This window comes from Paramacrobiotus metropolitanus, unplaced genomic scaffold (assembly GCF_019649055.1).
Source record: "Paramacrobiotus metropolitanus isolate TYO unplaced genomic scaffold, Prichtersi_v1.0 Parri_scaffold0000045, whole genome shotgun sequence".
In the NCBI taxonomy this organism is placed as follows: domain Eukaryota; kingdom Metazoa; phylum Tardigrada; class Eutardigrada; order Parachela; family Macrobiotidae; genus Paramacrobiotus; species Paramacrobiotus metropolitanus.
The window spans coordinates 400,407-414,671 of record NW_026570265.1 but is presented as its reverse complement, the minus strand read 5'-3'; the positions used below and the strand labels follow the sequence as shown (position 1 = coordinate 414,671).

The 14,265-nt window shown below is 42.6% G+C and overlaps 3 protein-coding genes and 1 pseudogene across 7 annotated transcripts; 2 read left to right on the top strand and 2 right to left on the bottom strand.

Moving 5' to 3' along the window:
- Nucleotides 1-187: 187 nt before the first annotated feature.
- LOC129591176 (probable peptidyl-tRNA hydrolase 2) lies at nucleotides 188-2,367 on the top strand. 3 transcript variants are annotated; one of them, XM_055486727.1, is made up of 7 exons: nucleotides 188-359; nucleotides 575-691; nucleotides 752-814; nucleotides 906-1,095; nucleotides 1,158-1,242; nucleotides 1,761-1,875; nucleotides 2,036-2,367. In XM_055486727.1, the coding sequence occupies exons 1-7, from the start codon at nucleotides 264-266 to the stop codon at nucleotides 2,090-2,092; spliced, it is 723 nt and encodes a 240-aa protein (XP_055342702.1). In that variant the 5' UTR covers nucleotides 188-263; the 3' UTR covers nucleotides 2,093-2,367. The 3 variants fall into 3 exon arrangements, with proteins under 3 accessions (XP_055342702.1, XP_055342704.1, XP_055342703.1); XM_055486729.1 differs by having other exon boundaries at nucleotides 206-359; nucleotides 585-691; XM_055486728.1 differs by lacking the exon at nucleotides 188-359 and adding an exon at nucleotides 382-521 and having other exon boundaries at nucleotides 585-691.
- LOC129591175 (DNA replication licensing factor mcm4-A-like) lies at nucleotides 2,313-6,740 on the bottom strand. Its single transcript, XM_055486726.1, has 14 exons — nucleotides 6,585-6,740; nucleotides 6,098-6,442; nucleotides 5,572-5,641; nucleotides 5,229-5,517; nucleotides 4,906-5,140; nucleotides 4,596-4,838; nucleotides 4,300-4,528; nucleotides 4,037-4,231; nucleotides 3,800-3,976; nucleotides 3,635-3,728; nucleotides 3,301-3,573; nucleotides 2,994-3,235; nucleotides 2,719-2,929; nucleotides 2,313-2,634 (listed from the first exon to the last, which is right to left on the bottom strand). Coding segments are annotated over exons 1-14 (2,691 nt in total). The 5' UTR covers nucleotides 6,586-6,740; the 3' UTR covers nucleotides 2,313-2,547.
- Nucleotides 6,741-7,573: 833 nt separating this feature from the next.
- LOC129591250 (protein farnesyltransferase subunit beta-like) lies at nucleotides 7,574-10,292 on the bottom strand. 3 transcript variants are annotated; one of them, XM_055486835.1, is made up of 9 exons: nucleotides 10,181-10,292; nucleotides 9,913-10,083; nucleotides 9,747-9,814; nucleotides 9,529-9,598; nucleotides 9,083-9,174; nucleotides 8,950-8,999; nucleotides 8,836-8,887; nucleotides 8,323-8,713; nucleotides 7,574-8,189 (listed from the first exon to the last, which is right to left on the bottom strand). In XM_055486835.1, exons 2-9 carry the CDS (start codon nucleotides 10,045-10,047, stop codon nucleotides 7,788-7,790), a joined length of 1,260 nt encoding a protein of 419 aa, XP_055342810.1. In that variant the 5' UTR covers nucleotides 10,048-10,083; nucleotides 10,181-10,292; the 3' UTR covers nucleotides 7,574-7,787. The 3 variants fall into 3 exon arrangements, with proteins under 3 accessions (XP_055342810.1, XP_055342811.1, XP_055342809.1); XM_055486836.1 differs by having other exon boundaries at nucleotides 9,913-10,079; nucleotides 10,181-10,276; XM_055486834.1 differs by having other exon boundaries at nucleotides 9,913-10,243.
- A 625-nt stretch (nucleotides 10,293-10,917) lies between these two features.
- Nucleotides 10,918-13,833, top strand: LOC129591399 (26S proteasome non-ATPase regulatory subunit 6-like; annotated as a pseudogene).
- The last annotated feature ends 432 nt before the right edge of the window (nucleotides 13,834-14,265 follow it).

The following is a 14,265-nucleotide window of genomic DNA, read 5'->3' as shown; positions in this document are numbered from 1 at the left end:
TTATTTTTTATTTACATAATCAAATCTTTAAAACACACCGGTAACTTATATTCGCACAGATTTTTGGTCAGCTTTAACCTGAAAATACAATGGGCTGCTCTATAGAGCTTCACGTGTGTTATATCTTACCCGTAGCGATATGCGCGTACTACGTACGTACGGTGGCTGAAATCAGGAATTTTTTCCGAGGAAAAAAACCGTTCCGTCAAAAAAGTTTAGAAGTCCAATGAGTTAAGAGTTAGCGATACATCGTAAATTTGCGCATGGTAGTGGTTCTTCGGGCTAACGTTCCTGTCACACTGCACTATTGTGTATTTCTTCGAAAGATTAACGATGTGGTAAAGATTTGCAGCTGCAAGGTATGTAATATATCGCGCAGTTAGATAAAACTGATAAATCTATAAGCCGTATTAAGTCGTAAGACCGCTCTATCCATATGAGGTGACAGGTGTACTGGGTTATTGACGGTAGTCTACAAATGGATGGTAGACTACCGTCAATGAGTTACCAGATGCGCAGAGGTAACCATTTGCAGTCTTCTGATTTCACCGGTCAATATTGTTTCATTTGAAAGATTTCCACAGAAAGCATGGCGTCTCCGACGACATTTCCGAATCCAGATTTCCAACCTAATCCGGAGTCGATGAGAGAGTTAGCAGCCATGGGCTTCGACCAGGAAACCGCAGCTCAGGTCCGAACAGTGCAGCTTTCCGCCACTTCACCGTATTACTAATGTACATGGTTTTATTAGGCGCTTTATTTCTCTGGTAATCGCGGGACTGATACAGCGGTCACTTGGATTTTCGACAATCAGGTAAGTGAAGAATCAGTAGTGGTCCGGTGGTCTCTGTAGTGTGAAGCGACGCAAACAGTTGTCCAGTTCAGCTGTTGTGGTTGATGTTTAGGGACAGAGTCCGCCTGCCTTGGAGCCAGCCTTTCCACGGGGAAACTTCGGGGGACCACACTGGGAGGAGAACTGGGAAGGTCTGGATGCGGGAGGTGCAGCCAGTGAGGGTGGAGAGTACAAAATGGTTATTCTGATTAACACATCGCTGCGAATGACGGCGGGGAAGATTGCTGCTCAAGCTGCTCATGGTATTGTGTGCGGGCTGCGCGTTGTGATGATTACCGCTGTTTGTACAAGAGATATCTTGCAGCCGCCATTGGCATTTATCGGGCAATAGAAAGCGAAGATGAAGGTCGCTCGTTCCGGAGCGGAATTCGCAGCTGGGAACGCGAGGGGTACGATAGATAATGCATTGTGATATTTATTATCGGAAAGCTGCCGTTTTGCCGACTCAGCGTTAATTTGCATCTGGATGAGTTTGATCGGGATTTTTGGGAACTGAGATTGCCCCCCCACCCTTTTTGGAACTTAATACTGAATTCGGTCTACCGTTTTTTGTCGTGAAACAAGCTTTAAATCATGTTATGGTCGTTAATAGCTGATAAAAAGCGCAACGAACACCTGCAAATTGTTAGAAGAACAGGACTTGTTTTGCTAGCCTGAAATAATGCATATTTCCTGCTGTATGCTTTACACTGAGTTTACAGCTTCTTTTCCGGAAAGATTTGTGACTATTTACGGTCGGCCTTTGACAAGTTTCTTATAGACTGAGTCTATTATCTGAATATTCTTTGCGTCGTCATGAATTATTCAACAGTAACCGACTTTTCCATTGAGTTGGGCGCTGTTTTTGACGGCTTAGATTAGGGAGCAATTTGTTTTGCAGTTCCGAGAAAACTTTTTGGTATTACAGAGAAACGACCATTGTGTTAGCGGTCGATGATGCGCCCCATCTAGAAGCCCTTGAGCGTCGAGCCAAAGATCGTGGATTAGTGGCAATGTTGATAAGCGATGCTGGACGCACCCAGGTAAATTTGTTTGTTTGCTCCGTTGCTGTTTAATTTGCTCTTGGTTCTTCTCACGAATTCAAAGCGCTTTTGCTCAGTTAGCTTTAGTTACCATGCCTGTTGCTTAAAGAAAGACATTTATCTTGTGCCGGCCTCTAAGCAAACGGTTTTAATGTTGCAGGTTGCAATCGGTGCTAAAACTGCGTTGGGACTGTTCGGGGGAAAAATCCAAGATTGATAACATTACGGGATCACTGAGACCATTGTAAACATTGTTTGCTTTGGTAGCCTGATTGCAAGAGGCCATTCTTAACTTCTGACTGATGTACTTGTAACGAGTAATCTCAGATTTCTGTTTTTGTTCGTATGATTTTTTGTGCGTATTCCATGGCTGACTTTTTTGTCCATGTATTTGTTATTTTTGTCTTGACAGTGGACCCACCGGTAGATGCTGATGTGATTGGTGATTTATGGGATTAATTTTAAAAAAATTAATAAAAACGTCAGCGCGTACCTGCATTCAACAAATCTGACACAAGAAAAAGATTCTTAAAACACTGAACAAGCAATACCGCGACGGACTTTAAAACTCAAAAACCACACCATTAAAATCGCAAAAGAATAAGGAAATTCACAAAAGGAATGAAGCGTTAAGCACACAAAAAGGAAAGAGACATTGGAGACAGAGCGAATTTATGCAATACGAATACTTTTTCCTGAAACAGTTACGATGTCATCCAGTGCGCGAAGTGCATCGTCGAACTGTTCGTTCGTGAAGGCCTGCAAGAAATCAGCGAATGACCAATTTGCCAAGACGAACGAAATGGGGAAAAAAGTACACTACAAGTCAAAGTCCCGACTTACCGCTTTGGAGAAACCTCGGAAGTCTTCCAGCACCCTCTTGTGTGGATACGTGCCTGAACCCAGTTTCGTTTGCAGAAATTCACGCAGTGCCGAAGCCAGCTGTGCTTGACGCTGCCGGGCCGCCGCACTTATACCGGTCGCCAAAATGGATATGTCGATCTTACCGGTAATGGGATCAGTCGCTGCTTGCTGCAATGCGGTCTCATGCAGCCTACAAATGTTACTCGTATTTTTTAAAAAGAATAAGATGTAAAACCACCACGAATTTAACAGACCTTATTGCTTCATCCACGTCTTCTTTCGTCACCACATCAGACAAACGCACTTTAGCTCTTGCCTCAGCCAAACGAATCAGCGATTCCAACTGGCGGGGATAAGCTGAAATATGGCCACGACCTTTGCCAATTCGTCGCATATCACGATATGCATCGATCAGAACGGTGGCCGCAACGTCGTCCAGTTTCGGTTGGATCCTTTCTCGCGCATAAGCAATATAATCTTTAAGCAACCCAGTATCCTGTGGTTGTAATGCTCTCATTATTCCCACGCTCTGAGAAACTAACTGTATGGCTTACAACTCACCAGTTCTTCAATTTGCGCTTCTTCTTCCGTTTCCCAGTAGATTTTGACCAAATGTCGAGCAAGGTCACTGTCGTACTTTTCATCCTGGGGATCCAGCACCAAGAAAATTAAATCAAAGCGAGACAAGAGTGTGTGCGGCAGCTGGATGTTCTCGATGATGGTTTTTTCTTTGTTCCACTGTGATTCAACCGGATTGGCCGCAGCCAAAATTGATGTGCGGGCGTTCAGCTGACAGATGATCCCTGCCTTCGCGACGGAAAGGGTCTGCTGTTCCTGTTGGAATGTAAGTTTGTTAACCAACAGAGACCAAATTTATGTGCATGATCAAACGTACCATCACTTCGTGTAAAACCGAACGTGTGCTTTCATTCATTTTATCGAATTCATCGATGCAGCAAACTCCATTGTCACTCAATACCAATGCACCCCTAAATTTAAAACAAAAAAGAAATTCATTATAATTAAATAAAGGTCATGGAAAGCCGTATACCGTACATACGATTGCAAAACGAACTGGCGGGTGTCCGGATCTCGAGTCACATAAGCAGTCAGGCCCACTGCACTGGATCCTTTTCCGGAAGTATACTGGCCGCGCGGTGCTATTTTGTGTGCATACTGTAGCATTTGGCTTTTGCTGGTGCCGGGATCGCCGCATAGTAGAATATTGATTTCGCAACTACAAAAAAAGCGCATACTTCGCAATCTGACCCAAGATCGGTCGATACCAAAAGCTTACCGTGGTCGTCCGCGTCCAATATTTGAAAAATCTTTCTGCCGGCCTCCAAGTAACTGCAGCAGTACGCCTTTCTTAATATCGTCGCAACCAAAAATACTGGGAGCCAAGGCACGAGAAAGTCGCTCATAAATGTCCGGCATCTCGGCGAGCGACATTATTTGTTTGACCCGTTCGTCCGTTAATCTGGGCCCTTCTCTGAAAGATTACGATTTGATAATGTCGGTATGGTTACTTTTACACAGATCCTATTAAGTGGACCATACCGTTCTTCGCGTTCCGTTGGTCGGCGTTTATCCTTACGCTGGAAATGCACTACATCAATGTTGGTTTTATAAACCGCCCGCACGACCTGCTGACGAGGGTTAGGCCGGATCGGCACAGCCCGATAAACGCCAGTCACGACAACTCGGTCACCAGCATACACAGTGTCCACCAGATTATCATGAGCGTATACCAAAATTGTATGTGGCGTCTGCCCTGGTGGCATATCCTCTGCAATAAATAACAATAGCTTATAGGTGAACAATTAATCCTATACACTTAGCAAGCTTGGGCGAACCTTGAGATTCTTGAATCTTAATTATCTGCACATCTGAATATCGGGATAGATTATGCTGCACAGAATATGAGTGGGTGGAATGGCAATTTGGACAAACAGTCGGCTCGTTGATTTTCCCTCTGATAATTTCTCCCCGCTGACGGTGATCGCAGATGCTACACATGAAGACAACATCTCGCAGTTCGGGAATAATATTGCTCGTGCGGATAACCATTCCGCTAATGGATATCAAGCGATCAATATCTACGAAATGGAAAAAAAACTATTCTCTAGACATCAAGTGCATTCCGTGAACGCTGAAAGATGTCACCTTCTGGATTCAGGAGACGCATAACGGATGCCTTGTGTAGGTTAAATGGTCGCACTTGTATCGGACTGGACAGTTTATCATCCGGGTATTTTTCAAAAAATAACTCCGTCGCCGCCAAATCAAACATAGGAATAACTTCTTGTGGGTAAGAAATCAGCTGGCTGTACAACTTCGGACTGAAATCGCGTAAATGAGCACAGTTCAAGTTCATTTGAGGAGTATCCATAACAGAAATCTGCAATAAACAGCATTATTTACTGAAAACAATGGCAAGAATAATACTGCACTTCGCATATAGAAACTGCAAAGACAGCAAATTATACCTTCTGCAGCCGGTCAATGTAATAAGCATCCTGTAAGTGCAAGTTGGCTTTTTCTGCTGCAGCCTCTTTCTGTTCAGGTGTCAATTCGGCATCCTCATCGCTATCATCAACAGCATGGAAGTTTTCCAGAAATCGGCGAAATTCTTGCTTGCATTCGCCGATGTTGACACTTGTTCCCCAGATGTACAATTCCGGTTCTTCGCCCAATGCAGGAATCGTACGGTTTGGATGATGAGGAAGCTCCATTGGATTTCCCAGTTCGGCACGCATAGCACGTCGGCTCGGGGTGCTGCCACAACAAACAGGTTGAAAAATACTTCTTTTAATAATTACTGTGACTTACGCTGCGCCACTGCCACTTCGAAGAGTTTCATTGGGACCCGCTCCGTATCGCATGGGTGAAAGGAAATCCTCTGTGTAAACCACCACAATAGTAACGTTAGTTCAAAGATCACAAATAATAGACACTAAACAGCCAATAACAAGCACTGGTTAGACCGATTATGAAAGTACCCTAAAATTATCTATCTACATACATCTACATGTACCGGAAGACATGCACTGCAATATAATTGACAGCCACAAATGAATTCTTGCAAAATGAAACCGGGTAGAAAATCACAATGTTGCAGATGACAAATAAATGCGAATACTGAACAGGACTAAAAAGTCATAATTTTTCGTTTCAGCTAAAAATGTTATGTAAATCAGCGGTGGCTTATACTTTTGAACATCCTTGATCAAACTAACAAACTGTTTTCTGCAAACAAGAGAAAGAGGGCCCTATTCAATCAGCATTACTCTGATTAAGGGCTTTTCAAGGCATTTTTTACGAATTAATCCATCAGTCCAAAACAACTCCCACATACCTCTGCGACTGCGAGGGTACCTGTCCCGGTGAGGCGTGGGCAGGTGCGACCGATTGGGAGAACCAGAGTGCGATGAATTCCTGGTTTTGTTAAACACATCACGATGCATTCCTTTCGCTGCATTGAGAGTGATGTTCTGTGATGGGCGAAGAGCGGATGAGCCGCTGTCCTGCGTAGCGAGAATCAGTGACTGATTGGGTGTCTGCAGCATCGAGGGATCAGCAGGATCCCCAGCTCCCGTGAAGGAGATATCTGCAGCGCTGCCATTGCCGGCAGACGGAGGACTCTGTGGATCCTGATCCATCCCGTTCCCGTTGATAGCGGGCACACTGCCGTCGTGATCCACTGCAGTGATAATGTTCAGAATTTCGGATTTCAAGCCGATCTACTCATTTACTAACAAAGCACACTGAGCACAGGGATGCGATGCAAAATGTTTCCACCAGATAGTGAAACGCCCAATGAACCTAAAAAACTTATTACTTACTTGAATAATTACAATCCAAAAGGCAGAATCTGAAGGGGATGATTCCAAAGTTAAATAACGGGTTTCTTAGTTTCTAACTCGATCAAAAATTCAGAATGCTCCAGTGTTTTCTGAACTCTTCATCGTATGTATGTATTCATTTCAGTCGGTTTTTAGCGGGTAAACGACAACATGATGCTCGCATTGACAATGGCAGATTTGCGTGTAGCACAGTGGCGCCCTCGTCCTGTTGGAACGATAATCCCGCCGGTATGGCCGTATCATACGGCCCGTATGGGTATTTTTATTCTTTTTTGTAACTTTATTCAGCAAAAGCCAAAAATAAAAGAAAATAACACGAGCCGGCGCGCTCCACAGTTGACAATTATTAAGAAATAAAATGAAATTTTAAATAAAGAACCACAATCGTTTGAATAGTACTAGTCTACCTAGTGCGCTTTGCTCCAAAGCAAAGTGCAACCGGAAGTCGAAATGAAGGTGCCAAACGCTTCGATCGCCCGCGGACAAAACGAGGTAAGTACAATTTGTAGCCCATTTCTTCCAAGCCGAGCAAGTAGACGCACTTCCGGCATTTATTGTCATTATTTTATCAAAATATCAGTACGAGTAGTTAAGTATCTTTAGTCAGTTAAATACTAGCGGTGGTTTTTCGCTACATCATTGCACGAACGCGAGCTATAACCGGCTGGGATCTATTACTTACGCGTGCATCGATCATGGGGACAGCGCCATTGGGAGCAAATTTAGATCAAATTTTCTCTGTAATTAGGCCGCCCCTCTCGATTGATGCTTAATAAGAGGGATTGCCTTCTAAGTTACTGTAAATGCTTTGGTGAGGAAAAATAATAAACAAAATACTTACGCGTTTCCAGTACCACTGCCGTACCAGTACCTGGGAATGAATACCGCCTAGCGTCCCGCATAAGTTGACACAACTGCTTTTTTGATTTCGCACAGAAGCAGGAATCGATCTGGACGTTTTTTTAGTACTCCAATACGCTTGATAAAATAATAAGAAATACGCTACAGGAATCCTGCAATTTCAAGTCTCACAAAAGTTCTCCCGATCCTTTTACTATCACAATATACCTTAACTAACCAATTCTGCCTCAACACTACTGTTCATCAATACCAAATTGTACCAAATTTAACTAACAATCCATTGTTTCACCAGCTTCTCCTAAACAACAGAAAGCAAAACATTTATTTCAGCTGGGCTTTAATCGATTTAAAAAAGTTATGAGCATATTCAAAAGAACGACAGGTTAAATTAAAGGCCGGATGGATCTCTTGCAGACGATTTGCTTCCGACCCAAAAATGCATTCTGTATCGCCGATAAGACTATGTTGCGCGACAGCTGCTCCGGCCAGTGCATAGCACGCATGGTAATAATCGCTTGCTTTGCCAGGTTTATCACAGAAACCACCGTCTATGTTTTGACAGCAAATGATCACGTAACCTTGCAGCGCAGTTCGATCGAATAACATATTCCCAATGTCAACAGGATCATTTTTCCTCAGACTTTCATGCACCTGCCGAAGGAGAGGAAAAACTGCACCTTGCCAAAAGCTATAGCAACTGTCGACCAGTTTATTAGTCCGACCCTGCAATCGAAATGCAATTTTTGCGAAATATGCTGTAACAACAAATGAAGTAAAAATGGTCGATAAACGTAGAACTTCCGAAAATCTTTTCCGTATAGCTATCATTAAGCGAAGCAGTTTTATACGTAATCACCTGGAAGCCGCCTTCATAGCGCATCTGCCGGAAAACTAGCCATCTGGTCAGACGGTTCAGATCGCAGAGAAAAGGTTTCTCCAACAGATACAAAGATGCAAAAGCGCAATAAGTATAACCTCCATGTGCTTCGCTGCCGGGAAACGCTCCAAATCCTCCTTCGTACGTCTGACAATCCATCAGCCATTCAGCCGTGAATTCGAAAAGCGGATCCAGTGGGATATCGAGCAGAACAGCCACGGCAATTGCACAATATGCCGAACGCGTGTCTTCTTCGCCATCTTCGCTAATAGTGAACGCGCCCGACGGCTGTCGCATACGTTCCAGATATCTTTTGATTCCCGCAACATCAATAACGGACAACGCTTCATCAGTGCCAATTGATGACAGTCTGAAATTAAAACATTACCGGAAAATATCATACCTAGATGTTACCAGGTTTCGTTTAACGCTGAACACAAGATATTCAAAAGGAAATTTTAACAAAAACACTGATTGTGAACGAATACTCACGCCATGCAAGCCGCGTACGTGGCTGCCAAATGGGGACTCTGACCAACGCCTCCTGCACAAACAATATATTCTTTTTTACGGAAAGAAAAATCTAGATCAAAACGAATCAATTACCCCCAAATCCGCCAGAATCCACTTGACAGCTGCGAAGAATGCTAATGGCACTAGGTAAAAAACGGCGTGGATGCAATTCCCAAATTATTTTATCAGCTTCACCTAACCCGGCTAACCGCTACCGGCTACTCACGCGTCAGCCACTTTCTTCGGAATCGGTGCTCCGATAATATTCAGACCGTGAAGGATCCAGAAGCACAACCACGGATGGCTAGCATCCAAAGACTAAAAACATTTTTTTCGCAAAATTTTAAAAAAAATAAGCACGAAAAAATTTTCGAACAGCGTAACAGCAAGATATCTCCAAATCAAAGCGATTTCAGTAGCACATTAATTGCCAATTACGACTACAAACTAAAGAACAATTTTGAAAGTAAAATTAATTACACACACAGTGACACAGATACTTACCGATATCTAATCATTTCTAATGCTACCAAGCGCCGCTTTCGCATGGCATTGAAAAGTTTCAACCAAAAAATCCATGATAACGAAACGTCAACCACGATACAGTAGTTTCACCGCTGATCAACAAATTAGTAAGTAAAAAAACCCAGTTCGACCAATGGAATAACTTACGCTGTACGAAGAAGGAATAGCTTCAAAACCATGCAGAAAAAATCTGGCTGTTCGACTTCTTATGATCTTTCTAAAATAAAAATTTGTAAATCCAAAACAACTGCATTCACGTGCGCGATCGCGCAGTAACACATATCGACAATTCGGCAAAAATATCACAGCAGCAAAAATACAGCAGCAGTTATCTATCTATCTATTTTTGCTTCTTTGGATCTTACGGAGATGTCATCTGTCTTCGGGTTTCAAAATCATCATAGCGCTCATGGCACAGCATTTCGGTGGCATACTACAAGACATAACCACAATTGTTAAAATGCTACGGATACGGAAAAGTGATCGGAACCGACAGACGATTCTCTCAAGAATGTTAAAACTTGGATCAACCTGTGTTTTAGTCGAAACCGTGAAAGGCATCTGGCCGCCTGTCCAAAAAGGTAAACATTCGGAGAGCTCGGATACGTGCTCTACTTCGTCCTCCTCGTCTTTCGCTTCCGCCTTATCCATGTAGCATGGCTCCATTTCCAAATCGTCCAAGATCTGCCTCTGCTCAACTAGCTGCAAAAGTCAGATAAATATAGGACAAGTCAAAATGCCACACTGCAACAGCTCAGCTAAAAAGTGTGAGCTGACCATGAGTAACAATTAAACATACCGTAATTCTTAGTGAAACACGGAGAACATATATACTAGTATTTGCAATGAGTGAAAGTTTAACGAGAAGGTGTCCATTAGAACATCATGAAATTTTTTTGTGCTCCATGTATGGCGGTCCGTTTGGTTCAGCAGCCGTTTTTCAAGTTTTCGAGTTTTCTCGTTTGCCAGTTTGTCGGTTTGCACATTTTCACGATTCGCACGTGTGCACGATTTCATGTTTTGACGTTTGCACATGTGCACGATTTCCTGATTTTCATATTTTCGGTCTTTGAGATTGTTTGTTTTTTCGTTTTCAGGTTTTCGTGTATTCCATTTTTAAATTTTCGATTAATGACTTTTTTAAATTTCATTTTAATTGATTTAGTTATTTTTATTCAGATCCATTATTCCAGAAAATTCAGTCCGGCCACCGTGGCTTCATCTAGGAATTCCTAGTTGGTATTCCCACTTCCGAGGACTTTATCCTGGAATTTCGGGTTGGCATTCCGAGGACTTTTTTCTGAACGTCCAAGATAAGGCAGATTCCTTCGCCGTTGATCTGTTCGAAACAATGGTGGAACTTGCTGGATGCCAGTAAGATTTTTTTTGCGCATAACATTAGATGGAGGTTCAAGCCCCTTTTTGTTGATATCCAGCCCGTGACGAAGTTCAACCCCGTTGCCTACAAGATCGACATGCGTTTATTGTCCAACGCTGTGCATATGTTCCTGGATCGTCTCTGTGTTATGCCAGTACATGGCCACAGTGGAGCAGAAACAGTTGCCACCAGATAACGATATTCTCGTGGAACTGAAGCGTAGTAGAGATTGTAGAGATGCCACATTACGCTACACTCAGGTACAGAGCCTGGATTTGGAAGAGCAGCAGAAAAAGGACAATGTGGTAAGTCGTTGGTAAATCCGTTATCGCAGTTGAAAATCCGTGGAAGGAAGCCGTTGCGTTGTACCGCTTCTAGAAGACCAGTCAGAGCATGCGCTCAATGGCTCAGAGGCGGTGTAAAATCCGAAGCTGCTAAAAAAAAATTCGTTATCAAATGGAAATATATTTTTTATTTCCTGCGGTTTTTCAAGTAGTGTTGGGAATCTTTAATCTTGCTGGAAGCATGAATTGGGAGTCGTGAGGCTGCCAGTGTTTTTCTCGACGTTAAAAAACGTATGGGTTTAATGCGGACACTTCTTTACTTAACCGACTGTAGCAAAAGTACGAGCAGAAACTTAAGGAACTTGACGCGCCAATTTTGGATGCCTAACAGAATTTGGGATCTATTAAAGTGCGCGAAGCGTACCTTGCACAGTTTAATTATCTTTCCCGCCCTGGAGACAAGGTGGAAGAATGTTTAAAGAGTCCTCGTTCTTGCGAATGCCCAACTTGTTTCACACTAGGATGCATCTGAAAGTGCGTTTCGACAGTGCTTTAAAAAGACCGTAGGACAGACAACAAACTCAAACGTACCTCCGTTGCTTTTAAATTAAGCACGGAGGTACGCAATGCTTGGCTTCTATACGTATACTTATTTTCAGAAATTTCTGCGCGTAACTGTGATTTTGCTAGTTTTGTTATGATTTTGCGATTTCTTATGAGCGGTTCTTTTTTTTTATGCACAGCTTGGTAGAGGAGGGCGGTGATTGGGATCGGCGAAACCGGTTGAAGGTGTACGAGCCATGAAGATGCGTGAGTTTCTGAAAGCCACCACCAATTTTCTGGGCTCAGTTAGCACATTTACCTGTTCGGAGACTATTATACGGTTTTGCAACTTTCATTGCGGCTGGATCGAATACATACGATGTAGGACCAAATGGTTGCATAGCCCCGTACCCAGCATTCTGTACGCAAGCGGTGCAGTGCACTTGTACGAAACGGATATTTTGAACTCAGTCGTACAGTGCACTTCGCTGCATTCGTACTGAATGTGGAGATGTTGGGTATGCGACCATTTCGTCCCAAGTTGTAACTATGGCGGCTGGTTCTTATTATGTTGCTAATCAAATACCATTGTAATAGGTGTGTCCGGAGCGCGGAGATTGTGGAAGGTTTGCTTAGAATGCCGAATTTGCGACAGTTTTTCAACTCGTTGTACGGATCGCATTATGCTGAATTGTTTCTACAGCTGGGTAGGTTTTTCTTTCCGAAAAGGTAATTTGAAGTTCTAAGCAATTGTTGTGATTTTATTCAAATTACAACAAACGTTCAGCAGATTTTGGAAGTGGACCGGTAGTGGGCTGACCATTACCGCTACTACACTCGGAAAATGCGTATCCTCGTCTACAACTAATCAGCTGGTGGATCAATTCTTAACGCTCGATTGCATCGTCCAGGCTTTTGGTGTTACGGCTGGTTTTATTGACAACGGATTATCGCGCTTATTGCCGCTGGTCGCCTGCACTGTAAGATTGACAAGGTCAGTAATTAATTAACTTGATAATACTTATAAAAACTGCTTATCTTATGTTCCTGTATTCCTCTCGTTTGTAAAATCAGAGATCACCGGCGAATCGCAGATTATCGGTTTTTTTATTATGCATGCTTTAGTTCGGTTCAACCAGTACTCTTGGTTGTGATGAACCAAGCAAATGTTTGAAAGTTTGCAGATTAGTTGGAAGAGGATTGTTTGTTGCCTGCTTTGTAGGTACTAGAAACGTATTGGCAATCAGTAATGGCATGCAGGAGACGGGTATAAGTACAAGTTGTACTTACAGTACAGTATTCGTAATAACTGGTGGCACATGATTTTCTGGGTTTTTTACATGAAGAACAGCAGACTAAGAAGTATTCCGTACATAAAATGCTGTTATCAAATAAATTTTCTACTGACTATATTAATTTTTTTAAAGATGAACGGTGTATGGAAACATCCCGGCCAGCCAACAAGAAAAGGCAATATCAGTTGTTTATTAAACAAGTTGATCATTTGCTGAGGAACATCCAGCGCCTCTCAAGAGTTATTAACCTCTGATTTTCCTCTTCTGTTTTCCGCTGTGTCATTTAATTTTTATCACACTTTTGGCCAATTTTGCTTCGCTGCTGAAGAATGTTTGATGTTTGCCACTTCTGTTATTGTGAAATTCCATAACCTTCCTAAAGCCTAAATGTACCGTCAATAAAACTAATGGTGGAAAATCTGTAGTCTTGCTGGAAGCATGAATTGACAATCTTGAGGCACCTGTGTGTTTTGTTTGACGTTAAAAAACGGTACGCATAAGACAATAAAAATACGAAATGAAATCATTGAAAAAATGACTGCCATTAGTTCTAATACTGCTGGTTTTTACTGTCGCAGTTTAATAAGTTCAGTCAGCTACTTAGTAGTCGTACTACAATTCAGAAAGTGTTACGCACCAACGCTATTAGATGATAAAAAGACTCTTAAATTTATCCAAAAATACAAATCATTATGCCCGTTAACGGCTCCGTTGTCAAGTGTAGTGTAAAGGCAGTACGGTCGGCACCAATGTGTTCCTTTGTAAAACCGCTTCAGTCTCATTGTGCATTGGCGGCATGTCAGGCGGGGGAGTTGGTATCCGATCAAAGCAGGCCGACGGTGGGCAATCTTTAAGTTAGCGAGCCCTTTTAATAGGCTATAAAACTGCGCGGTAACTAAAAACATGGTAATTGGTTTTGTACCTCAGTGCACGGATCAGCTCGCTCCTTGCTACTCCAAAAAGCTTATAAAAGCGGGATACACTCTTTAATTCGGTTATTTCTCGCGCCAGTTTTTTGGCTAGCTTACTTCTTTCAGCTCTGAAGAAAATTTGCGTTGGTCAAATGCAGTTGTAGTTTTTTGTGACGTTAATTTTCATTTATTTTGTACTGATATAAAAAGTTTGTTCAAGATGGAAGATACCGGATTGTTTCCTCACAAGTGTGGAGTGGCTGATTGCCGATGTGTGCTACAATTATCGGAACAAAAAAGATTCACATGGAATCCGAGCGAATTCTGCGCAGACTGTTCTCATTATTTGTCATCCATGCATTTACAACAGCTGCAGGGGTATCAGTATCGAATGGAAGTAATGTACACGGAATAACAAGGAACTGTAACACAGGACAAATTGGAGCGACAGGAGCAACGGATGCCAGTTTGAG